The sequence below is a fragment of the Nerophis ophidion genome, linkage group LG02 (assembly GCF_033978795.1).
Source record: "Nerophis ophidion isolate RoL-2023_Sa linkage group LG02, RoL_Noph_v1.0, whole genome shotgun sequence".
Classification (NCBI taxonomy): Eukaryota; Metazoa; Chordata; class Actinopteri; order Syngnathiformes; family Syngnathidae; genus Nerophis; species Nerophis ophidion.
In genome coordinates, this window is record NC_084612.1 from 72783675 (window position 1) to 72810983 (window position 27309).

General features: G+C 43.1%; 1 protein-coding gene across 1 annotated transcript; it reads left to right on the top strand.

The window, feature by feature from the left end:
- Positions 1-8000: 8000 nt before the first annotated feature.
- Positions 8001-19508, top strand: rhebl1 (Ras homolog, mTORC1 binding like 1). Its single transcript, XM_061890172.1, has 8 exons — positions 8001-8435; positions 13549-13620; positions 13709-13776; positions 15335-15417; positions 15546-15602; positions 15681-15728; positions 18064-18145; positions 18216-19508. Exons 1-8 carry the CDS (start codon positions 8384-8386, stop codon positions 18306-18308), a joined length of 555 nt encoding a protein of 184 aa, XP_061746156.1. The 5' UTR covers positions 8001-8383; the 3' UTR covers positions 18309-19508.
- Positions 19509-27309: the final 7801 nt, after the last annotated feature.

Consider the following 27309-nt stretch of genomic DNA (forward strand, 5'->3'; position numbering starts at 1 on the left):
ACTATGGACTGGATTCTCACTTTTATGTTAGATCCACTATGGACTGGACTCTCACTATTATGTTAGATCCACCATGGACTGGACTCTGACTATTATGTTAGATCCACTATGGACTGGACTCTCACACTATTATGTTAGATCCACTATGGACCGGACTCTCACTATTATGTTAGATCCACTATGGACTGGACTCTCACACTATTATGTTAGATCCACAATGGACTGGACTCACACTATTATGTTAGATCCACTATGGACTGGACTCTCACTATTATGTCAGATCCACTATGGACTGGACTCTCACTATTATGTCAGATCCACTATGGACTGGACTCTCACTATTATATCAGATCCACTATGGACTGGACTATCACTATTATGTCAGATCCACTATGGACTGGACTCTCACTATTTTGTCAGATCCACAATGGACTGGACTCTCACTATTAAGTCAGATCCACTATAGACTGGACTTTCACTGTTATGTCAGATCCACTATGGACTGGACTCTCACTGTTATGTCAGATCCACTATGGACCGGTCTCTCACTATTATGTCAGATCCACTATGGACTGGACTCTCACTATTTTGTCAGATCCACTATGGACTGGACTCTCACTATTATGTTAGATACACTATGGACTGGACTCTCACTATTATGTTAGATCCACTATGGACTGGACTCTCACTATTATGTCAGATCCACTATGGACCGGACTCTCACTGTTATGTCAGATCCACTATGGACTGGACTCTCACTGTTATGTCAGATCCACCATGGACTGCACTTTCACAATATTAAGCTCTACAAAGTTTCTCATTGTCATCCCACTGGGTTGAGTTTTTCCTTGCCCTGATGTGGTATCCGAACAGAGGATGTTGTTGTGGCTTGTGCAGCCCTTTGAGACACTTGTGATTTAGGGCTATATAAATAAACATTGATTGATTGATTGATACTCTCTAACAAGAAAGGCTCCAACTGCATGGTTGGAGCACATACATGTAAATATATGCCTTTATTGCCTGGTGAGGCAGTAAAAGCGACTATAAACGAGAAAACTTTCAACATTAGCAGCTACGGATCAGCTGATCGTTTCCAATGCGCTTGACTCGTGACAGCGTCGGTAAAAGTCGCCAAACACTTTCGATCCAAAATAAGTGTCGCCGTTCCGTCTTCGATCCGAGTTAATCGATGAACAATATTAATAATCGATCATCCAGCATTTGCGCGGTGTTATTCCCGTCATGTCCGATCAGATCCGTGACGGGTCGGCCTTTGGCGGCTAAAGTGAGGCTAGCTTCCAGTTAGCTAAAAATGCAACGCGACAACGTTTCAATTCGCGTTCGCTTCCTAGAAAGCGGACATTGATTAAAAAAAAGTATCTGACATTTTGTAAAAAAAAATATAACATAAAAAAGATGTTTGTTGCTAGCATAACAACATTAGCCAGTGTTCCTGGGCGGTTGCTATGGCAGCAGCCTCAGCGAATGCTAAGCTAGAAATGCAACAAAGTAACGGAAACTGACGTTATTTCGACAAACATTTTGAAATTATCCAGTCCCCAAAATGTCTACGGTGTTACCTGTCCCGGGCGAGGGTGACTAGCGAGCTTATTCGCCGTTTGCATCTGCCTGTTTGTGTTTATAACGACGACATTCCCGGCAGGACCTAAATCACGTGACAATCTATTTCCGGTTACAGCCCCGGCCCCCGTATACTACATGTTTAATATTAATGCATTTATTATTTTTTTGTGTGTCATTCATCAATAAGGTTCAGTATTACACTTCCTTGTACTTTTGAAAACACATGAACCGTTTTTATGTTAATTCATCCATCCATCCATCCATCTTCTGCCGCTTATCCGAGGCTGGGTCGCGGGGGCAGCAGCCTAAGCAGGGAAGCCCAGACTTTCCTCTCCCCAGCCACTTCGTCCAGCTCTTCCCGGGGGATCCCGAGGCGTTCCCAGGGCCAGCCGGGAGACATAGTCTTCCCAACGTGTCTTCCCCGTGGCCTCCTACCGGTTTAACGTGCCCTAAACACCTCCCTAGGGAGGCATTCAGGTGGCATCTGACCAGATGCCCAAACCACCTCATCTGGATCCTCTCCAAGTGGAGGAGCAGCGGCTTTACTTTGAGCTTTGATTGATCGATTGAAACTTTTATTAGTAGATTGCACAGTACAGTACATATTACGTACAATTGACCACTAAATGATAACACCCAAATAAGTTTTTCAAATTGTTTAAATCGGGGTCCACGTTAATCAACTCATGGTGTTGGATCCAATATGGATTGAACTTTCACAGTATCATGTTAGACCCACTCGACATCCATTGCTTTTGTCCTCTCCAAGGTTCTCATAGTCATCATTGTCACCGACGTCCCTACCGAGGATATGGTAGTGGTTTGTGTTGTGGTTTGTGCAGCCCTTTGAGACACTAGTGATTTAGGGCTATATAAGTAAACATTGCTTGGTTGATTGATGGTTGGCAGAGCTTCTCAACCTATCTCTAAAAGAGATACCCGCCACCCGGCGGAGGAAACTCATTTTGTCCGCTTGTACCCGTGATCTCGTCCTTTCGGTCATAACCCAAAGCTCATGACCATAGGTGAGGATGGGGACGTAGATCGACCGGTAAATTGAGAGCTTTGCCTTCCGGCTCAGCTCCTTCTTCACCACAACGGATCGATACATTACTGAAGACGCAACACCAACACCACAACACCAGGGAGAGCACCATAAACCACGTTGAACCCAGATTCCGATGTAACAAAGGTCTTAACTCATTCTCTTTCTATGCCACATCAATGTGGAATGCACTCCCAACAGGTATAAAAGTAAGTGCATCTCTATCCTCCTTCAAAACCACTCTAAAACAACACCTCCAGGCAACTTCAACACTTTACTGATACCCTCCTCCATTCACATCCAATCTCCCAGGATTGTAAATAACCTAATGTAAATAATCAAATGCATTTATAATGTATATACTTGTTCTTATGCTATCTGAACTCACTATGTTCTCTGCTCCCTGTACATATCCTACTAAATAAGACCTACACTGTTTCAATGTCCATTTCTCTGTTGATGCAATTGTTGATGACTTAAGTACTGATATCAACCAAAGCTCCTCATCCCATCCCCCGGATTGTAAATAATGTAAATAATTCAATGTATATACCATGATGATTAACCTGTGTGATGACTGTGTTATGCTGATAGTATATATTTGTACCAGGAATTGATTAACGTGGACCCGACTTAAACAAGTTGAAAAACTTATTCGGGTGTTACCATTTAGTGGTCAACTGTACGGAATATGTACTGAATTGTGCAATCTACTAGTAAAAGTTTCAATCAATCAATCAAAAATCCTGAGGCGTTCCCAAGCCAGCCGGGAGACATAGTCTTTCCAACGTGTCGTAGGTCTTCCCCCAGGCCTCCCCTACCGGTTAGACGTGACCTAAACACCTCCCTAGGGAGGCTTTTGGGTGGCATCCTGACCAGATGCCCGAACCACCTCATCTGGCTCCTCTTGATGTGGAGGAGCAGCGGCTTTACTTTGAGTTCCTCCCGGATGACAGAGCTTCTCACCCTATCTCTACACCCGGTGGAGGAAACTCATTTCGGCCGCTTGTACCCGTGATCTTATCCTTTCGGTCATGACCCAAAGCTCATGACCATAGGTGAGGATGGGAACGTAGATCGACCGGTAAATTGAGAGCTTTGCCTTCCGGCTCAGCTCCTTCTTCACCACAACGGATCGGTACAACGTCCGCATTACTGAAGACGCCGCACCGATCCGCCTGTCGAGCTCACGATCCACTCTTCCCTCACTTGTGAACAAGACTCTGAGGTACTTGAACTCCTCCACTTGGGGCAGGGTCTCCTCCCCTACCCCGAGATGGCACACCTTCCTTTTCCGGCCGAGAACCATGGACTCGGACTTGGAGGTACTGATTCTCATCCCGGTCGTTTCACACTTGGCTGCAAACCGATCCAGTGAGAGCTGAAGATCCTGGCCAGATGAAGCCATCAGGACCAAATCATCTGCAAAAAGCCGAGACCTAATCCTGCAGCCACCAAACCGGAACCCCTCAACGCCTTGACTGCGCCTATAAATTTTGTCCATAAAAGTTATGAACAGAATCGGTGACAAAGGACAGCCTTGGCGGAGTCCAACCCTCACTGGAAATGTGTCCGACTTACTGCCGGCAATGTGGACCAAGTTCTGACACTGATCATACAGGGAGCCACAATCAGACAGTCTGATATCCCATACTCTCTGAGCACTCCCCACAGGACTTCCCGAGGGACACGGTCCAATGCCTTCTCCAAGTCCACAAAGCACATGTAGACTGGTTGGGCAAACCCTCAAAGACACTGCCGAGAGTAGAGCTGGTCCACAGTTCCACGACCAGGACGAAAACCACACTGTTCCTCATGAATACAACCTTAAAAATTATTTTAGGATTTTTAAACACATATACCTTTTTACCTTTTAAATGCCTTCCTCTTCTTTCTTGACAATTTAAATCAATGTTCAAGTATTTTTTTTTTTATTGTAAAGAATAATAAATACATTTTAATTTGATTCTTCATTTTAGCTTCTGTTTTTTCGACAAAGAATATTTTTGAAATATTTCTCCAAAGTTATTATGATTAAAATTCCAAAAATTATTCTGGCAAATCTAGAAAATCTGTAGAATCAAATGTAAATATTATTTAAAGTCTTTTGGATTTATTTTAAAATTTTTGTTCTGGAAAATCAATGGGAAATAATGATTCGTCTTTGTTAGAAATATAGCTTGGTCCAATTTGTTATATATTCTAACAAAGTGCAGATTGGATTTTAACCTATTTAAAACATGTCATCAAAAATCTAAAATTAATCTTAATCAAGAAAAATTACTAATGTTTTCCATAAATTATTTGTTTTATTTTTTCAAAAAGATTCGAATTAGCCAGTTTTTCTCTTCATTTTTTTCGGTTGAATTTTGAATTTTAAAGAGTCGAAATTGGAGATAAACTATGTTTCAAAATTTAATTTTCTTTTTTTCTGTTTTCTCTGCTTTTAAACCATTCAATTAAATGTTTTTTTCATCATTTATTCTCTACAAAAAAACTAACCGTAAAAGGAAAAAAACGTACGACGGAATGACAGACAGAAATACCCGTTTATTTATATATAGATTTATTTATTAAAGGTAAATTGAGCAACTTGGCTATTTCTGGCAATTTATATAAGTGTGTATCAAACTGGTAGCCCTCTACATTAATCAGTACCCAAGAAGTAGCTCTTGGTTTCAAAACGGTTGGTGACCCCTGATATACAGTGGGGCAAAAAAGTATTTAGTCAGCCACCGATTGTGCAAGTTCTCCACTTAAAATGATGACAGAGGTCTGTAATTTTCATCATAGGTACACTTCAACTGTGAGAGACAGAATGTGAAAAAAAAATCCAGGAATTCACATTGTAGGAATTTTAAAGAATTTATTTGTAAATTATGGTGGAAAATAAGTATTTGGTCAACCATTCAAAGCTCTCACTGATGGAAGGCGGTTGGGCTCAAAATCTCACGATACATGGCCCCATTCATTCTTTCCCTTAACACGGATCAATTGTTCTTAGCAGAAAAACAGCCCCAAAGCATGATGTTTCCACCCCCATGCTTCATAGTAGGTATGGTGTTCTGGGATGCAACTCAGTATTCTTCTTCCTCCAAACACGACGAGTTGAGTTTATACCAAAAAGTTCTATTTTGGTTTCATCTGACCACATGACATTCTCCCAATCCTCTGCTGTATCATCCATGTATCCATTTTGGTATAAACTCAACTCGTTGTGTTGGAGGAAGAAGAATACTGAATTGCATCCCAAGAACACCATACCTACTGTGAAGCATGGGGGTGGAAACATCATGCTTTGGGGCTGTTTTTCTGCTAAGGGGACAGGACGATTGATCCGTGTTAAGGAAAGAATGAATGGGGCATGTAAACCTCCTTCCATCAGTGAGAGCTTTAAGTGGCCAAATACTTATTTCTACCATAATTTACAAATAAATACTTTAAAATTCCTAGAATGTGAATTCCTGGATTTTTTTTCACATTCTGTCTCTCACAGTTGAAGTGTACCTATGATGAAAATTACAGAACTCTGTCATCATTTTAAGTGGGAGAACTTGCACAATCGGTGGCTGACTAAATACTTTTTTGTCCCACTGTATATATACATAAGTTGATGTGAGACAGGGCTTCACAGTGGAAGAGGGGTTAGTGCGTCTGCCTCACAATACGAAGTTCCTGCAGTCCTGGGTTCAAATCCAGGGCTGGGGATCTTTCTGTGTGGAGTTTGCATGTTCTCCCCGTGAATGCGTGGGTTCCCCTCCGGGTACTCCGGCTTCCTCCCACCTCCAAAGACATGCACCTGGGGATAGGTTGATTGGCAACACTAAATTGGCCCTAGTGTGTGAATGTTGTCTGTCTATCTGTGTTGGCCCTGCGATGAGGTGGCGACTTGTCCAGGGTGTACCCCGCCTTCCGCCCGATTGTAGCTGAGATAAGCGCCAGCGCCCCCGCGACCCCAAAAGGGAATAAGTGGTCGGAAATGGATGGATGGAAGTACTAATCATCAAAATTTAAAGAAAAAAAGCTTTACTCTGTAAAGAATCTGGGTATTATCTCGACCCAACTCTCTCCTTTGAGGCACACATTAAAAGCGTTACTAAGACGGCCTTCCTTTCATCTCCGTAATATCGCTAAAATTCGCTCCATTCTGTCCACTAAAGACGCTGAGATCATTATCCATGCGTTTGTTACGTCTCGCCTCGATTACTGTAACGTATTATTTTCGGGTCTCCCCATGTCTAGCATTAAAAGATTACAGTTGGTACAAAATGCGGCTGCTAGACTTTGACAAGAACAAGAAAGTTTGATCACTTACGCCTGTACTGGCTCAGCTGCACTGGCTTCCTGTGCACTTAAGATGTGACTTTAAGGTTTTACTACTTACGTATAAAATACTACACGGTCTAGCTCCAGCCTATCTGCCGATTGTATTGTACCATATGTCCCTGGCAAGAAATCTGCGTTCAAAGGACTCCGGCTTATTAGTGATTCCCAAAGCCCAATTAAAGTCTGCGGGCTACAGAGCGGTCTTCATTTCTGGCTCCAGTACTCTGGAATGCCCTCCGGTAAAAGTTTGAGATGCTACCTCAGTAGAAGCATTTAGTCTCATCTTAAACTCATTTGTATACTCTAGCCTTTAAATAGACCCCCTTTTTAGACAGTTGATCCGCCGTTTCTTTTCTTTTTCTCCTATGTCCCCCCCTCCCTTGTGGAGGGGGTCCGGTCCGATCCGGTGGCCATGTATCGGCTGTGTATGGGCTAGGGACATCTCTGCGCTGCTGATCCACCTCCGCTTGGGATGTTTTCCTGCTGGCTCCGCTGTGAACGGGACTCTCGCTGCTGTGTTGGATCCGCTTTGGACTGGACTCTCGCGACTGTGTTGGATCCATTGTGGATTGAACTTTCACAGTGTCATGTTAGACCCGCTCGACATCCATTGCTTTCCTCCTCTCAAGGTTCTCATAGTCATCATTGTCACCGACGTCCCACTGGGTGTGAGTTTTCCTTGCCCTTATGTGGGCCTACCGAGAATGTCGTAGTGGTTTGTGTTGTGGTTTGTGCAGCCCTTTGAGACACTAGTGATTTAGGGCTATATAAGTAAACATCGATTGATTGATTGATTTCAAATATATCACTATGTGTGTAATGAATTTATATAATATGTAAGGTTCACGTTCTGAATATAATTACTGAAATAAATCAACTTTTTCATGATATTCTAATAATATGAACAGCACCAGTATACATAAATTGATGTGAGACAATCCGACTTCCACACATTCTCATGTCAGCGGGGAGCACAGCGACCCCAAGTGACGTCATGTGGCATTGCAGCACGCGTGACGTAAGCGCTGCTTTACGACGGTGTGCTTACACAATGACACTTTCCGTCACTCGAGCCTGCGAGTAGTAGTCGCCTTCCCCCCCAAAAAAAACAAAACACAAACAAACCTTCGTCGTCTCAATTCCAAGTCCGGCGGACCGTTTCCAGATTTCGACCCACCGGCTCGACATCCTTGGCGGCACTGCATCGAGAAGAAGACTTTGAAATATTCCAGATAAGTACATGTTGTACTTCCTGTGGTGAGCTCGCGCTTCACAAGGCCCAGCGGCGCCCCTAAAAAAAAAGAAAAAAAAAAAAGTTTTGTTGTTGTCACGTGACGGGAGACCGAATGTGGCGATAAAAGTTGAGTTTTGACGGTAAAACTCGCTCGGCTTGCTGCACATTCGACCCATCGCCCCCCCACGACGATGCCTCAGCCCAAGTACAGGAAGATTGCCGTGATCGGTTACCGGTCTGTAGGTGAGTAACGCTTCCCTAGCTAGCAGGCTAACAGGCTAAAGTCCTGGCTTTGTTTCCCTTCGCGGCTGCTGACCTCAGCAACATATCCACTTTCCCCACGCTCAAACTTGAAAAACCAACAGCTGACTTGAAATACGTTCAACTATTTATCGCTTTGGCTTTGGTGAAGAACACTACGTTATGCAGAAATTGTACTCAAGTAAGAGTACAGTTACTTTAGAGCACTGGTTCTCACCTTTTTTTTTAGTGATGTACTACTTGTGAACATTTTTTTTAATTCAGGTACCCCCTAATCAGAGCCAAGCGTTTTTGGTTGAAAACAAGAGATAAAGAAGTAAAATACAGCACTATGTCATCAGTTTATGATTTATTCAATGTCAATCAATGTTTATTTATATAGCCCCAAATCACAAATGTCTCAAAGGACTGCACAAATCATTACGACTACAGCACCTCGGAAGAACCCACAAAAGGGCAAGGAAAACTCACACCCAGTGGGCAGGGAGAATTCACATCCAGTGGGACGCCAGTGACAATGCTGACTCTGAGAAACCTTGGAGAGGACCAGTCAGAAGTGAGCAACCCCCCTCTCTAGGGGACCGAAAGCAATGAATGTCGAGCGGGTCCAACATGATACTGTGAAAGTTCAATCCATAGTGGCTCCAACACTTGTTTATTTTTCAACAAGTTTTTAGTTATTTTTATATCTTTTTTTTCCAAATAGTTTCAAGAAATACCACTACAAATGAGCAATATTTTTCACTGTTATACAATTTAAATAGGGTTCGGTCCTTGGCCCTGCACTCTTCAGCATCTACATGCTGCCGCTAGGTGACATCATACGCAAATACGGTGTTAGCTTTCACTGCTATTCTGATGACACCCAACTCTACATGCCCCTAAAGCTGACCAACACGCCGGATTGTAGTCAGCTGGAGGCGTGTCTTAATGAAATTAAACAATGGATGTCCGCTAACTTTTTGCAACTCAACGCAAAAAACGAAATGCTGATTATCGGTCCTGCTAGACACCGACCTCTATTTAATAATACAACTCTAACATTTGACAACCAAACAATTAAACAAGGCGACACGGTAAAGAATCTGGGTATTATCTTCGACCCAACTCTCTCCTTTGAGGCACACATTAAAAGCGTTACTAAAACGGCCTTCTATCATCTCCGTAATATCGATAAAATTCGCTCATTCTGTCCACTAAGACGCTGAGATCATTATCCATGCGTTTGTTACGTCTCGCCTCGACTACTGTAACGTATTATTTTCGGGTCTCCCCATGTCTAGCATTAAAAGATTACAGTTGGTACAAAATGCGGCTGCTAGACTTTTGACAAGAACAAGAAAGTTTGATCACATTACGCCTGTACTGGCTCACCTGCACTGGCTTCCTGTGCACTTAAGATGTGACTTTAAGGTTTTACTACTTACGTATAAAATACTACACGGTCTAGCTCCATCCTATCTTGCCGATTGTATTGTAACCATATGTCCCGGCAAGAAATCTGCGTTCAAAGGACTCCGGCTTATTAGTGATTCCCAAAGCCCAAAAAAGTCTGCGGGCTATAGAGCGTTGGAGAGGACCTCAGATGTGGGCAGCCCCCCACCCCCTCTAGGGGACCGGAAAGCAATGGATGTCGAGCGGGTCTAACATGATACTGTGAAAGTTCAATCCATAGTGGCTCCAACACAGCCGCGAGAGTTCAGTTCAATCGGATCCAAGACAGCAGCGAGAGTCCCGTCCACAGGAGACCATCTCAAGCGGAGGCAGATCAGCAGCGTAGAGATGTCCCCAACCGATACAGGCGAGCGGTCCATCCTGGGTCCCGACGAGGCGGTCCATCCTGGGTCTCGACTCTGGACAGCCAGTGCTTCATCCATGGTCAACAGACCGGACCCCCTCCACAAGGGAGGGGGGACATAGGACAAAGGAAAGAAGCGGGCAGATCAACTGGTCTAAAAAGGAGGTCTATTTAAAGGCTAGAGTATACAGATGAGTTTTAAGGTGAGACTTATTACTCAATCAATCAATCAATGTTTACTTATATAGCCCTAAATCACTAGTGTCTCAAAGGGCTGCACAAACCACAACACAAACCACTACGCCATCAATCATCAATCAATGTTTATTTATATAGCCCCAAATCACAAATGTCTCAAAGGACTGCACAAATCATTACGACTACAACATCCTCGGAAGAACCCACAAAAGGGCAAGGAAAACTCACACCCAGTGGGCAGGGAGAATTCACATTCAGTGGGACGCCAGCGACTATGCTGACTATGAGAAACCTTGGAGAGGACCTCAGATGTGGGCAACCCCCCCCCTCAGTGGGGAGAGTGGCTGTGCGCAAACCCGAGCATCCCTGGTTCAATTCCCACCTAGTACCAACCTCGTCACCATCCGTTGTGTCCTGAGCAAGACACTTCACCCTTGCTCCTGATGCTGCTGGTTGGCGCCTTGCATGGCAGCTCCCTCCATCAGTGTGTGAATGTGTGTGTGAATGGGTGAATGTGGAAGTAGTGTCAAAGCGCTTTGAGTACCTTGAAGGTAGAAAAGCGCTATACAAGTACAACCCATTTATCATTTATTTACTATGGTGGCATCTCGAACTGTTACCGGGAGGGCATTCCAGAGTACTGGAGCCCGAAATGAAAACGCTTTTTAGCCCGCAGACTTTTTTGGGCTTGGGGAATCACTAATAAGCGGAGTCCTTTGAACGCCGGGACATATGGTACAATACAATCGGCAAGATAGGATGGAGCTAGACCGTGTAGTATTTTATACGTAAGTAGTAAAACTTAAAGTCACATCTTAAGTGCACAGGAAGCCAGTGCAGGTGAGCCAGTACAGGCGTAATGTGATCAAACTTTCTTGTTCTTGTCAAAAGTCTAGCAGCCGCATTTTGTACCAACTGTAATCTTTTAATGCTAGACATGGGGGAGACCGAAAATAATACGTTACAGTAGTCGAGACGAGACGTAACAAACGCATGGATAATGATCTCAGCGTCTTTAGTGGACAGAACGGAGCGAATTTTAGCGATATTACAGAGATGAAAGAAGGTCGTTTTAGTAACGCTTTTAATGTGTGCCTCAAAGGAGAGAGTTGGGTCGAAGATAATACCCAGATTCTTTACCGTGTCGCCTTGTTTAATTGTTTGGTTGTCAAATGTTAGAGTTGTATTATTAAATAGAGGTCGGTGTCTAGCAGGACCGATAATCAGCATTTCCGTTTTTTTGGCGTTGAGTTGCAAAAAGTTAGCGGACATCCATTGTTTAATTCATTAAGACACGCCTCCAGCTGACTACAGTCCGGCGTGTTGGTCAGCTTTAGGGGCATGTAGAGTTGGGTGTCATCAGCATAACAGTGAAAGCTAACACCGTATTTGCGTATGATGTCACCTAGCGGCAGCATGTAGATGCTGAAGAGTGCAGGGCCAAGGACCGAACCCTATTAAATTGTATAACAGTGAAAAATATTGCTCATTTGTAGTGGTATTTCTTGAACTATTTGGTAAAAAAAGATATAAAGATAACTAAAAACTTGTTGAAAAATACTAATGGATTGAACTTTCACAGTATCATGTTGGATCCGCTCGACATCCATTGCTTTCGGTCCCCTAGAGAGGGGGGGGTTGCCGGTCCTCTCCTAGGTTTCTCATAGTCAGCATTGTCACTGGCGTCCCACTGGATGTGAGTTTTCCTTGCCCTTTTGTGGGTTCTTCCGAGGATGTTGGGAGGGGGTCCGGTCCGATGACCATGGATGAAGTACTGGCTGTCCAGAGTCGAGACCCAGGATGGACCGCTCGTCGGGACCCAGGATGGACCGCTCGCCTGTGTATCGGTTGGGGACATCTCTATGCTGCTGAGCCGCCTCCGCTTGACATGGTTTCCTGTGGACGGGACTCTCGCTGCAGTCTTGGATCCCCTTTGAACTGAACTCTCGCGGCTGTGTTGGAGCCACTATGGATTGAACTTTCACAGTATCATGTTGGACCCGCTCGACATCCATTGCTTTCGGTCCCCTAAAGAGGGGGGGGTTGCCCACTTCTGAGGTCCTCTCCAAGGTTTCTCATAGTCAGCATTGTCACTGGCGTCCCACTGGATGTGAATTCTCCCTCCCCACTGGGTGTGAGTTTTCCTTGCCCTTTTGTGGGTTCTTCCGAGGATGTCGTAGTCGTAATGGTTTGTGCAGTCCTTTGAGACATTTGTGATTTGGGGCTATATAAATAAACATTGATTGATTGATCGATTGTACACATAGAAGTAATCCTCAACTTAAAGTGCCCTCTTTGGGGATTGTAATAAGAGATCCATTTGGATTCATGAACTTAATTGTAAAAATCTCTTCACAAAAAAAGAAATATTTAACATCAATATTTATGGAAAATGTCCACAAAAAATCTAGCTGTCAACACTGAATATTGGATTGTTGCATTTCTTTCCACAGTTTATGAATTTACATTCATATTTTGTTGAAGTATTATTCAATAAATATATTTACAAAGGATTTTTGAATTGTTGCTATTTTTTAGAATATTTTAAAAAAATCTCACGTACCCCTTGGCATACGTTCAAGTACTCCCAGGGGTATGCATACCCCCATTTGAGAACCACTCTTCTAATGTGGGGTACCTTGAAACAAGAATATGTTGATTGACAGTCTAAAATAGCTGGTTTTCTTTCACTCCTTATTTTAGCAGTTTTATGCAATCAGGTTATTTTCTTAAAATCGTGCGGCTCTAGCAGTAGATTTTAAAATCCTTCACGGCCCGTTCGTCTTAAATCTCTGGACAAAGTCACAAGTAAAAAGTACAAGAAATGGCCAGTTTTGATTTTGGCTTTGTCGCCGTCAGCCAGTCAGAAGCCAGTTCTTCTAGAAAACATGTTTTCATTATTTTTGTCTTGGATTTCAGTTGTTACACATTCTAGGGAGTTGTTGGTTACCAACCCCGTAGTTGAGATATTTCTCCATCGATACGCCACTACTCTATTTTGCATGAACTATCTTAACATCATAGTAAACACAGTTTATTGTTGTGTTAAAGAGCCCAATAGGTATGGTAAACACTTTCTTGTCCATCTACCTTCTCCAGGAAAGTCATCTCTTACTATTCAGTTTGTGGAAGGACAGTTTGTTGATTCCTATGACCCTACAATTGAAAATAGTAAGTTCCATCTTAACAGTATAGAAATATTGCACACAATACTTGTTTTTGTTTTAGTTTTTACAAACATGTTTATTCCTCCTTCCAGCTTTCAATAAAATGGTCAGTGTCAACGGTCAAGACTTCAATCTTCAGCTGGTTGATACAGCTGGACAAGTGAGTAGTTCACCCGACATCACGCCGACACCTTCTGATTGGATTAGAGCCATATTGATGTTTTTATGATGAAAATCAATGCTCTCCTCTTTGGTAAGGGTGTAAAGCAGGGGTCTCAAACACGCGGCCCGCGCGAGACGTTATTTTGCGGCCCGTACCTTGATGTGAAAATTCAATGTTGGTGTGGCCCGCCAGTTTTATATGAATGGCCCTTTACAGCGTCATATTTGTATACCCTCAATATTTCCGGGAGACTTATAAATGTCAGTGCCCCTCCAGGGGTAGTCATTCTCCCAAATTTCACCCAACCCACAAAATTAAGGGGGCACCGGGGAGGTACTGCCTTTGGCGTCCTCTACAACCTGTACAGTGTGCCAACTCAGCCAAATGTTGTATTTTGTCTACTATAGACGCTGTAGAGGACTTCAAGACATACTTGATCAACAGCCACATAGGTCAAACTTTAACACTGTTACAAATATGTGTCACACTATGAACCCACACCAAACAAAAATGACAAACACATTTTGGGAGAACATCCGCACCGTAACACATCATAAACACCACAGAACAAATACCCAGAATCCAATGCAGCCCTAACTATTCCGGGCTACAATATACACCCCCGTCCCCTATAGTAGCCTGGAAGAGTTAGGGCTGCATTGGATTCTGGGTATGTGTGATGTTGTGTTTATGTTGTGTTACGGTGCGGATGTTCTCCCAAAATGTGTTTGTCAATCCTGTTTGGTGTGGCTTCACAGTGTGGCACATATTTGTAACAGTGTTAAAGTTATTTGTACGGCCACCCTCTGTGTGACCTGTATGGCTGTTGATCAAGTATGTGTTCCAGTCACTTCCGTGGGTCTGCAGAAGCCTCAAGCAGACGAGTCGGCAGGTTCTAAAGGACGCTAAAGGCAGTGCCATCATGACACGCCCTTCATATTATTGTCCGGGTGAGAACCGGGAGATTGATCGCCCCGGGAGATAATCGGGAAGGGCACTGATATTCGGGTGTTTCCCGGAAAGATCGCAAGAGTTGGCAAGTATGTTGCTAAGGCGGGAAAAACATTCAAAGAAGGTGAAATCATTGTTAGATTTTATAAGAAATCTTTTCTTGCGGCCCAGCCTCTCCCAGTTTCTGCATCCAGTGGGCCCCAGGTAAATTGAGTTTGAGACCCCTGGTGTAAAGGTTTGCCGTAATCATGATTTGGTGCGTACCTTTTTGATTCTCGCGGTTCGGTGTTGTTCTTATGAGAGAGGGCAAACGGGTAATGCCAAGTCTATTTGTGGCGGTCCCAATTTATTTGTGGCAGGCCACCACAAATAAATGAATGCATAGGAAATACTGTTGTACTTTCAAGGCCCTACAAGTACCAAACCAATCAGGGCTATTGGTTTGCAAAGTAACCATTTAGTGACCAGGCACACGTTCTGTTTAATGTGAACTTTGTGAAGAATCGGCATGCCTTTGATCCGAATAATCCAAATACGAATACATGTACCGTTACACCCTTCTTATTCAGTGATACTCAATGACACTAAAATGTACTGTTTGCAGGATGAATACTCCATTTTCCCACAGTCCCACTCAATGGATATCCACGGATATGTCCTTGTTTATTCTGTGACATCCATGAAAAGGTATAAAGCCACGTCCAGATCTCAAACCCGCTCATATGTGATCATTTTGTCATCAAGCTATAAATTGAATTTTACGTACAGTATAATAAAAAACAGACTTATGAGTTGTGTATGTTGTCTTTGCTCAGTTTTGAGGTTGTTCAGGTGCTACACGACAAGCTGCTAGACATGGTTGGCAAGATTCAGTAAGTTTGCTGACATTTTTTTGAGTATAACGTCCTAGTTTAAAAAAAAAAAATTTAACAAGGTTATTTCCTTTTCAGAGTTCCAACCGTTCTTGTTGGCAACAAAAAAGATCTCCACATGGAAAGGTAAGCACAGCAGAAGATCACACAATGGAGATGCACAATTAGTCAACATTTGATCGACACAAAAGTTTTTTTAGTGCGCTAACGTAAATGCAAAAGGCTAAGGTTGTTGTTTTTTCCTACGTTTGAGTGACAGACATGTCGGCTAATCGGAATTGTTGAGGTTCGTGTTTTTTTCGTCTCTCGCTTCAAACGGGGAGAACGAGGTCTCACTCTGTGCATCGCTCCCAACACCTGAGCACATTTATTTAACAGGAGAATTAACTGAACACAGTTCTTTTCAGTAATTCACAATCTTTGTCTAAGTGGGCGCAGAGCAAGACCGCCAGCTTTACACCGGTGAGAAATTCTATAAAATAACACAAATTAGGAGGAAACAAACATAGATTTATAAAGCCAAATGTCCCATTGTGGGAATATGTTGGCTTCAAATCGGATGGGCAATATAAGCCCATCACCACGGACGAATGAGCTCGAATGCAGTGATGGCAACAACAACAAAAAAAACACAACATCGCATTTTAAGATGTTAAATGTTTATTTAATACATTTTTTGCTTACATAAATTAGTCCTTTTTGTTTCTTTATTAAATTTGGGTAACAAAAATATTTACCTTTCAATTACAGTACAATGGTAAACAATTCTACAGGAATGAGATATATAAGTTTATACTGTGGCGGGCACTAGGACCATGCTCACAACATGCTGGGTTTTGCTAGGCTAAGCTAACGTGTGAAGCAATGAAAAATCAAAGAGCGAATGATTAAAAAAAAAGGTTGAGGTCGGACCGCGTTGTACTACAGGTTAATAGGGATATTAAAAATAAAAGATTTTCAGATTAATCCTGATTCTTATTTTATTTATTTATATATTTTTCAGTCTGTCCTGTCCAGTTACTCAGGCCAATCATATAGTCGATGTAGATCATGGGTGTCAAACTCTGGCCCGCGGGCCAAATTTGGCCCTTGAGGCAATATCAAAATAACATTACAGCTGGCCCGCCGTTATTACACAGCAGCAGTGCCGCTGTAACACCGCAATTTCTCACATTTCCCAATCCTCCCGAAGTTCAGTACCCCTCCCGAAAATCTCCCAGGGCAAGCATTCTCCAGATTTTCACCCGGACAACAATATTGAGGGCGTGCCTTAAAGGCACTGCCTTTAGCATTCTTTACAACCTGTCGTCACGTCCGCATTTCCTCCATACAAACAGCGTGCAGGCCCAGTCGCTTAATATATGCAGCTGTTACACACACATAAGTGAATGCAACGCATACTTGGTCAACAGCCATACAGGTCACACTGAGGGTGGCCGTATAAGCAACTTTACAACTGTTACAAATATGCACCACACTGTGAACTTACACCAAAGAAGAATGACAAACACATTTCAAGAGAACATCTGCACTGTAACATAACATAAACACAACAAAACAAATACCCAGAGCCCCTTGCAGCACTAACTCTAACAGGGCGCTACAATATATTTTGATATTTACCTCAGAAGGCTGTAAATGGCACAGTGGGAGAGTGGCCGTGCGCAACCCGAGGGTCCCTGGTTCAAATCCCACCTAGCACCAACCTCGTCACGTCCGTTGTGTCCTGAGCAAGACACTTCACCCTTGCTCCTGATGGGTGCTGGTTGGCGCCTTGCATGGCAGCTCCCTCCATCAGTGTGTGAATGTGTGTGTGAATGGGTGAATGTGGAAGTAGTGTCAAAGCGCTTTGAGTACCTTGAAGGTAGAAAAGCGCTATACAAGTACAACCCATTTATCATTTATTTATTTAACAAAAACAGTGAGCTTTTGATGATGTAGTTCAGTCATGAAAAACAGGTGTGGTTTTTAGTTTGGAGCTACTAAACGTTAGAAAACCATTGGTAAATTTTCTTGCATTTTTAGAGATTTTCTGTGTAGGATTTGCCTTCCAAAGCATCTTAAAAATGCTGATACACCCAAAAGGGCCCGTTGGAACCCCGGCTGATATTTTTTAATTCCTCATTTATTTATTTTTTAACTTCACTGGGATCCCTGATGACTCCAAGATTGGGCGGCATAGCTCGGTTGGTAGAGCGGCCGTGCCAGCAACTTGAGGGTTGCAGGTTCGATTCCCGCTTTCGCCATCCTAGTCACTGCCGTTGTTTCTTTGGGCAAGACACTTTGCCCACCTGCTCCCAGTGCCACCCACAGTGGTTTAAATGTAACTTAAATATTGGGTTTCACTATGTAAACCACTTTGAGTCACTAGAGAAAAGCGCTATATAAATATAATTCACAATGTACCATTATCTGAGAGTTTTATGTGCGTTGAAGGGTTTCCATTGTGGCTATTTGTCAGGGTCATCAAGCCGGAGGAGGGAAAGAAGCTGGCCGATTCCTGGGGCGCTGCTTTCATGGAGTCCTCCGCCAAGGAGAATGAGGTATTTTCTGGTATTTATTTTACCGCGTTTTGTGCACCACCTGCTTCCTGACTTGTCCCATGCCCCGCAGACCGCCGTGGAGGTTTTCAAGCGCATCATACTGGAGATGGAGAAAGCCGACGGAAATGCGCCGGAGGATGGGAAAAAGTGTGCCGTGATGTAAAAGTGTGCTCAGGACACGGGTAACGTCGCCGGCCGAAGACAGGAGGGAATGGCACAGCTTCCCCAGCGTGCCAATGGCGACCACACCCCCTGCCCGCCCCCTACACCATGTCACCAACATGATACAGAACCGATCTTGATTTTTTTTCTAAACAATTCCATTCATTGTAACCCTAAGAAGAAGCTCTCGGGAGTAAGCTTTGATTGAGGCGGAGAAGCATCTTCATCTTTTATTATTTCAAGCGGGCTTCATTTTAGCCAAATGCCAAACTCGGACCCTCAATAACTGTATCAGCAATTTCTACGACCTTATAGTGGTCATTTCTTTGGGTTGAGAGTAAGAGTGGTTGTACAGTTCTGGTGCCAGCTCACATTGCCGTAAATGTGGTCACCTTGTTGGACGGGCTTTGCCGAAACAAAGCGCTTCATGTTTATCACACGCCTTTCACCACGGACGCTCAAGCTCCACGTTCACTCGCGTTTGAGCTTTTCTGCTGAGCAGATCCCCTCCGTCAGTCTTGTAGTGTTCCACTCATCCTCCTCACCAGTTCTAGAATCTTTTGATGAATTGAGTAGCTTAGAACGAGTCGTAGAATTTGCTATAGATCTCTTTTACATAATCGTTGAATCGAGTTTTGCTACTTTTGATTGATGCAGCCTGGAGCAAGGCATTTCTCGCGTTACATTTTGTTGTAAAGTACAACACGAACGGGCCACAAAGTTAGTTTTTGAATATGTGGTCATGATTCGGTAGAAATGGGATATCATGCATACATTTGAATTGAAACATTGCGTTGAATCGTCACGGCCAGACACTGAGAAGTTGATGCTCACAATAAGTGATTCTTCTTTTCCTCCCTTGGCTCTTTTTGCCTTAAAAAAAAAAAGACACGTGTCCGTGGACTATAATCACATTATTCATATAGTTGGTAATTATTGGTTTGCTGAGTAAAGAGTTAATTCTCGAAGGCTGGTGTTGCTGTGTCTTGTGCCTTACAGATGGTCAAAAGTCCCCTAAACTGCTTCCCTCCATGACCAAAGGTGCTCTTAAAGGGTTTCTACTTCTGTGTTAACTTGATCTCATTTGAAGCTGATGGCGGCGGCGACGGCGTACGCAGCACAAAACATGCCGATGTTATTCAGAGTTCATTCAGAAATATTGCTGTAAACAGTTTGTATATAAAATCTGTTACTCATTTGATGTGGCGTCGCCTTTTTCTCACTAAATTGTGTTCATGCAGCACACTGAGAATAAAATGTTAGCCCTAGTGCATACTTGCCAACCCTCCCGGATTTTCCAGGAGACTCCCGAAATTCAGCGCCTCTCCCGAAAACCTTCCGGGACCAATTTTCTCCCGAAATTCAGGTGGAGCTGGAGGCCACGCCCCCTCCAGCTCCATGAGAACCCTCTTAAACAGGACAATACTGCCATCTACTGTACATAGAATAGAATAGAATGTACTTTATTGGTCCCTGGGGGATATTCAGCACCACAGTTCGCTTACAATAAACAATGATAATATAATATAACATATATATAATATATGAATAATAAAGAAATATTCTACATTTAAGTGCAGTCAAGGAACATATGCATTAGGGAGTCTGTTCTGAAGCCCATAGTAAAGAGACGTAACTTCATCACGTCGCCTGGTTATTGACTCTGTCTCCAACCCAATAAATTACACCGTCGACGAGCAAAATAAAGAAATATGCTTGCAAGTTCCAAAACGAATGGAAAAAAGAATTTCAGTTCATCCAGGAGAGTTCGAAGGGGAAGGGGTATGTTGCCTGTAAATTTTATAGAACAGACTTCTCCATTGAACACGGTGAACGGATATACTCAGTCATGAACGGTCAGCGAAGCACAAAGCGTCCGCAGCGCAGCATCGTTCACAACCCAGTATTATGGGCCACCTTGCAAAATGGAGACCCGATGGTGTAACTTATGCTGAGACAAAGATGGCTATGCTGATTGCTGGAAGCAACATCCCGTTCTCATTTGCGGATGTCTACAACACATCTGTGAAGGATATGTTCCCGGATTCTTAGATCGCTCGCCAGTACGCAAATGGCAGAACAAAGGTTACTCAAATAGTGAAAGGTAAGTGTTGTTTTTGTTTTTTTTAGTAACCAGCAAGCACATTACAGTTAGTAGAACAACTGCGTTTTTATTACTGTGTATCTAATAGGTGCTGTCGGAAATTCAACTTTATTTTATTTATATATACATATATATAATAAAATAAATATATATAGCTAGAATTCACTGAAAGTCAAGTATTTCATACATACATATATATATATAAGACATGCACCTGGGGATAGGTTGATTGGCAACACTAAATTGGCCCTAGTGTGTGAATGTGAGTGTGAATGTTGTCTATCTGTGTTGGCCCTGCGATGAGGTGGTGACCTGTCCAGGGTGTACCCTGCCTTCCGCCCGATTGTAGCTGAGATAGGCGCCAGCGCCCCCGCGACACCGAAAGGGAATAAGCGGTAGGAAATGGATGGATGTATGAAATACTTGAGTTGGTGAATTATACTCCTCCCCTCTTAACCACGCCCCCCACCCCAACCGCGCCTCCCCCACCCCCAACCACGCCCCCCACCTACGGAAATCGGAGGTCTCAAGGTTGGCAAGTATGGTAAAATTAATAACAGAAAATAAAGTCGAGAAAGCAAATTTTAGAAACGATTATTAGCAAATACATGCGGACTAAAATTAATGGGGAGGATTGGGCAAATAATTTAAACAATGAACGTGGTGTCACACTTTGGGTCACTAGAAAAAAAATCTATGAATTAATACATTATTATTATGCCAACCAGGTTGTTTATTCATATCCTGTATTGACCTATATATTATATGTGTTGTGGTTGTGTACACATTTTGTGAAATGTATCAATGTTTATATTCACAAAGTGTTTTTGTATGACTTTGCAAAAACTGCGTGTGGGTGTATTCGATGGCGGAACCAATGTTCGCTCTGTACGTGTTGTGACGTGGGCCATTAATGATTGGTGCACATCGCCTGCAGTTTCAAAGAAATACGTCCCCTTTAAGTTGCCGATTTAACCAACCAAAAAGCTTTATTTACTCGCGCATATAACCACAACACTTTAAATAAATGAAATCGCTTCAACTGATTTAGTTTACCTTACAAAATAAGCGTTCCATAACTGCACAATATGTTTTCCCCCGATGAACAAAACCTATAAGGAGTTGCTGAACGATGCTTATTTCTACTCTCTTTTGTACATAAAACCTTTTAAACTGTGCAAACTCAAAAGTGACATTCCTCGAGATAAACTAAATGCTAAATATAACCGTAAAGGTCATCCGGTTAACATGAGGAATTTCGCTGCGCTAACTTTACAAGCATTACGGTAATGAGCTGGCAGCAGTTTGGTAGGCGCTCGGGGCGGGCGATACTACACCTTTTGGGATTATATCGATACCAAGTAAACACAAGGACAGTTTTTACTTGACATTTGAATATGTTGCCTATAATATTTTGCTGATCATAATGATGATAAAAAATTAACATATTAATTGTATTCAATTGGGAGAAATTTAACAATATGCACTATGTTGCCAAAAGTATTTGGCCACCCATCCAAATGATGAAAATCAGGTGTCCTAATCACCTGGTCCGGCCGCAGGTGTATAAAATCAAGCACTTAGGCATAAAGACTCTTTCTACAAACATTTGTGAAAGAATGGGCCGCTTTCAGTGATTTCCAGCGTGGAACTGTCATAGGGCGGCATAGCTCTTGAGAGTTGCAGGTTCGATTCCCGCTTGTGCCATCCTAGTTACTGCCGTTGTGTCCTTGGGCAAGACACTTTACCCACCTGCTCCCAGTGCCACCCACACTGGTTTAAATGTAACTTAGATATTGGGTGTCACTATGTAAAGCGCTTTGAGTCACTTGAGAAAAGCGCTATATAAATATAATTCACTAATAGGATGGCTTCACGGTGGCAGAGGGGTTAGTGCGTCTGCCTCACAATACGAAGGTCCTGCAGTCCTGTGTTCAAATCCAGGCTCGGGATCTTTCTGTGTGGAGTTTGCATGTTCTCCCCGTGAATGCGTGGGTTCCCTCCGGGTACTCCGGCTTCCTCCCACTTCCAAAGACATGCACCTGGGGATAGGTTGATTGGCAACACTAAATTGGCCCTAGTGTGTGAATGTGAGTGTGAATGTTGTCCGTCTATCTGTGTTGGCCCTGCGATGAGGTGGCGACTTGTCCAGGGTGTACCCCGCCTTCCGCCCGATTGTAGCTGAGATAGGCGCCAGCGCCCCCCGCGACCCCGAAAGGGAATAAGCGGTAGAAAATGGATGGATGGATGGATAATAGGATGCCACCTGTGCATCAAATCCAGTCGTGAAATTTCCTCGCCACTAAATATTCCCAAGTTAACTGTCGACTTTATTATAACAAATGGGAAGATTTGGGGAACAACAGCAACTCAGCCAACAAGTGGTAGGGAATGTAAACTGACAGCGAGGGGTTAGTGGATGCTGAAGTGCATAGAGCAAAGAGGTCGCCGACTTTCTGCACAATCAGTTGCTACAGAGCTCCAAACGTCATGTGACCTTCCAATTAGCCCACGTACAGTTCGCAGAGAGCTTCATGGAATGGGTTTCCATGGCCGAGCAGCTGCATCTAAGCCAGGGGTAGGTAACCTATGGCTCTAGAGCCAGATGTGGCTCTTTTGATGACTGCATCTGGCTCTCAGATAAATCTTGCTGAAATTACTTAACAGGATAAGTAATTAATAATTCCGCTGGTAATAGCAGTGTTACAAATAACGTTCAAAATATAAAACATTCTCATGCATTTTAATCCATTTGTCTGTTTTCTACCTCACCTGTCAGGTTCAAACACTGATGACATCTATTAAACAATACAAAAGGCAGGTAATCAAACAGAGACAGACTGAAATGTTGGACTCAGATCTGAGGAGAAACATGGCCACTGTACACCTTGTACAGTCCTGCACCAAGCTCTGACGAAAAGGGTTTACGTCTCCTCTTTTATTTAGATATTCAATGTTTACGCAACAACACATGTCAAAACAGAAATGGGGTGTATGTAAACAGTCATTGTTTTCGGTCACATTGAAGACAAAAGAAGAAGATGCCTCGGGCTTGGGCTCGTCCTGGATTCAGCTTCGGCAGGTGTTTGAGGACAATAGAAAACCCCTCTCATCGCATTCCAACGTACACAGCGGAATGTTCCAAGACCTTGCTTGGTCGAACAAGGACAGTTCTCATTTGTTCAATGGAAACTCAGAGAGCGGGAAGTTTTTTAATAATTTACACACAATTGTTTTTAACAGCACCAGTTCAAGAAGTCGCCTTAATGGTAAGATGTATTTTATTTATTATTGGTTATCTTCAGAATAACAATGTTATTAAAAAGAATGAGAGACTTATTATACTCAAAAAATGTTAGTCTTACTTAAAAATGCAGTCATTTAGTTGTAATCAGTGTTAAAAAATATATATTATATGGCTCTCACAAAAATAAATTTTTAAATATTTGCCTTTCATGGCTCCCTCGGCCAAAAAGGTTCCCGACCCCTGATCTAAGCCATACATCACCAAGTCCAATGCAAAGCGTGTGATGCGGTGGTGTAAAGCACGTCGCCACTGGACTATAGAGCAGTGGCGACGCCTTCTCTGGAGTGATCAATCACGCTTTTCCATCTGGCAATCTGATAGGTGAGTCTGAGTTTGGAGGTTGCCAGGAGAACGCTACATTTCGGACTGCTTTGTGTGGCAAGTGAAATTTAGTGAAGGAGGAATCATGGTGTGGGGTTGTTTTTCAGGAGTTGGGCTTAGCCCCTTCGTTCCAGTGAAATGAACTTTGAATGCTCCAGGATACCATAACATTTTGGACAATTCCATGCGCCCAACCTCGTGGCAACAGTTTGGAGTGGGCCCCTTCCTCTTCCAACATGACTGTGCACCAGTGCACAAAGCAAGGTCCATAATAACAGAGTCTGGTGTGGATGAACTTGACTGGCCTGCACAGAGTCCTGACCTGAACCCGCTAGAACACATTTGGGATGAATTACAACGGAGACTGAGAGCCAGGCCTTCACCACCAACATCAGTGTGTGTGACCTCACCAATGCGCTTTTGGAAGAATGGTGGAAAATTCCTATAAAACCAACTTGGCAACCTTGTGGACAGCCTTCCCAGAAGAGGTGAAGCTGTAATAGCTGCAAAAGGTGGACCCACATTGAACCCTTCGGGTTAGGAATGGGATGGCACTTCAAGCTCACATGTGAGTCAAGGCAGGTGGCCAAATACTTTTGGCAATATAGTGTATGTAACGATATCAACAAAATTGTACATAATTTTCACGCCAAATACAGTTAGAAGTGCAAAGGCGACAACCACTAAAAATGTTGCTATACACCAGGGGTCACCAACCTGGTGCCCGTAAGGACCAGATGAGTTCTAAAAATAGCTCAAACAGTGAGTTGCCTCTATTTTTTAAATTGTATTTATTTACTAGCAAGCTGGTCTCGCTTTGCTCGACATTTTAATTCTAAAAGAGACAAAACGCAAATAGAATTTGAAAATTCAGGAAAATATTTTAATGACTTTGTCTTCACTTGTTTAAATAAACTCTTTTTTTTTTTAACTTTGCTTCTTATAACTTTGAGAAAGATAATTTTAGAGAAAAAAATACAACCTTAAAAATGATTTTAGGATTTTTAAACACATATACCTTTTTACCTTTTAAATTCCTTCCTGACAATTTCAAATTTTTGGTGCCTTGTTGACACAGAGAAGTGCTGTGGTGTATGTGCAGCAGCTATGAAGGTTACAAGCCTGTTTGGTTCAACTTATCTTTATGATAGTAGAAGATAGTAGAAGCATTTAAGTCTCACCTTAAAACTCATCTGTATACTCTAGCATTTAAATAGACCTCCTTTTTAGACCAGTTGATCTGCCGCTTCTTTTCTTTTTTCTCCTATGTCCCCCCCTCCCTCCCTTGTGGAGGGGGTCCGGTCCGATGACCATGGATGAAGTACTGGCTGTCCAGAGTCGAGACCCAGGATGGACCGCTCGTCGGGACCCAGGATGGACCGCTCGCCTGTGTATCAGTTGGGGACATCTCTACGCTGCTGATCCGCCTCCGCTTGGGATGGTTTCCTGTGGACGGGACTCTCGCTGCTGTCTTGGATCCGCTTTGAACTGAGCTCTCGCGGCTGTGTTGGAGCCACTATGGATTGGACTTTCACAGTATCATGTTAGACCCGCTCGACATCCATTGCTTTCGGTCCCCTAGAGGGGGAGGGGGTTGCCCACATCTGAGGTCCTCTCCAAGGTTTCTCATAGTCAGCATTGTCACTGGCGTCCCACTGGATGTGAATTCTCCCTGCCCACTGGGTGTGAGTTTTCCTTGCCCTTTTGTGGGTTCTTCCGAGGATGTCGTAGTCGTAATGATTTGTGCAGTCCTTTGAGACATTTGTGATTTAGGGCTATATAAATAAACATTGATTTATGAATCTGCCTTTTCTGACATGAACTTCATCAAGAACGAACACAGAACACGCCTCACTCATAGTTGCAGTGTCAAGTTGCACACCAGAGTACAACACAATAGTTAACAGCAATGCCAGGCTTACCACTAGCTGACAAAGAAACAGATAACATATTTGGTGTCCAGTTCAAAGTGTGACATGATTTATTTAAAAATTTGAGAGTCGACTTTTGTATTTTACATGAGTTACCTCACCGACAGGCCACAGTACGTCAGACTGAAGGACATCACGTCCGACACTGTGATCAGCAGCACCGGACTCAGAGCTGTGTCACATCCAGAAGTACGCGGATGACACAGCCATCGTCGGGTGCATCAGGGACGGCAGAGAGGAGGAGTTTCGGAACCTGGTGAGGGACTTTGTTGTCTGGTGCCACACCAACCTCTTGCAGCTCGATCCGTCAAAGACCGAGGAGCTGGTCATTGACTTTGGGAGGTCGAGTCCACGGTCACAACCTTCTGTGATCGAGGGAGTTGAGGTACAGACCGTGGGCTCATTCAAGTACCTTGAAATTTGGGTGGACAATAAGCTGGACTGGACTGTCAACACAGACCACCAGTACAAGAAAGGACAGAGCAGGCTGTACTTCCTCAGGAGACTGCACTCCTTCAACATTTGTAGAAAACTCCTGTGGATGTACTACCAGTCTGTGGTTGCCAGTGTTCTGTTCTACATGGTAGTGTGCTGGGGGGGCCAGTACATCTAAGAAGGACAGCTCCAGACTTGAGAAACTGATCAGGCGGGCCGGTTCTACAATGGGAATGAAACCGGACTCATTGGTGACGGTGGCAGAGAAGAGGACTGTGGACAAACTAGTGAGCATCCTGGATGATGCCAGTCACCCTCTGCATAGCGTTATCAGGAGCCAGAGGAGCCTGTTCAGTTCTAGACTGCCTTATCCCAAGTGCAGGACTAATAGACTAAAAAAACTCCTTTGTTTAGACTGTACAACTCCTCACTGGGGAGGGGGGCGGGGGGTACTAGGATGACAGGGGATGCAAAACAATAACAGTGCAATACTTTTTCATAACATGGTCACTACTGCCTACTTTCTCTTGTTATATTCTTATTTTACTGTCATATTTGTATTCCCATTGTTGCTTTTATTTTTTTATTCTTATTGTAATATTTCTCTATTTTGTTTCCATTCAAACCCCCATTATTTACTTTTTACTTTTTTTAAATTGATCTCAACTCTACACTGCTGCTGGAATTTTAATTTTCCTGAAGGAACTCTCCTAAAGGAATCAATAAAGTACTATCTATCTATCTATCTATCTATCTATCTATCTATCTATCTATCTATCTATCTATCTATCTATCTATCTATCTATCTATCTATCTATCTATCTATCTATCTATCCATCTATCTTATTATTTGTACAAACATGGTGCAAAGTAATTCGTGATTTGTTAAAAAAATGTTAGTGGC

What these genes read in the sequence shown, in the direction of transcription:
- rhebl1 (XM_061890172.1), top strand. Translation starts at nt 8,384, where the DNA reads ATGCCTCAGCCCAAGTACAGGAAGATTGCCGTGATCGGTTACCGGTCT. An exon ending in TGACCCTACAATTGAAAATA is followed by an intron (nt 13,621 to 13,708) that starts GTAAGTTCCATC and finishes TCCTCCTTCCAG; the next exon opens with CTTTCAATAAAATGGTCAGT. An exon ending in AAAGATCTCCACATGGAAAG is followed by an intron (nt 15,729 to 18,063) that starts GTAAGCACAGCA and finishes GCTATTTGTCAG; the next exon opens with GGTCATCAAGCCGGAGGAGG.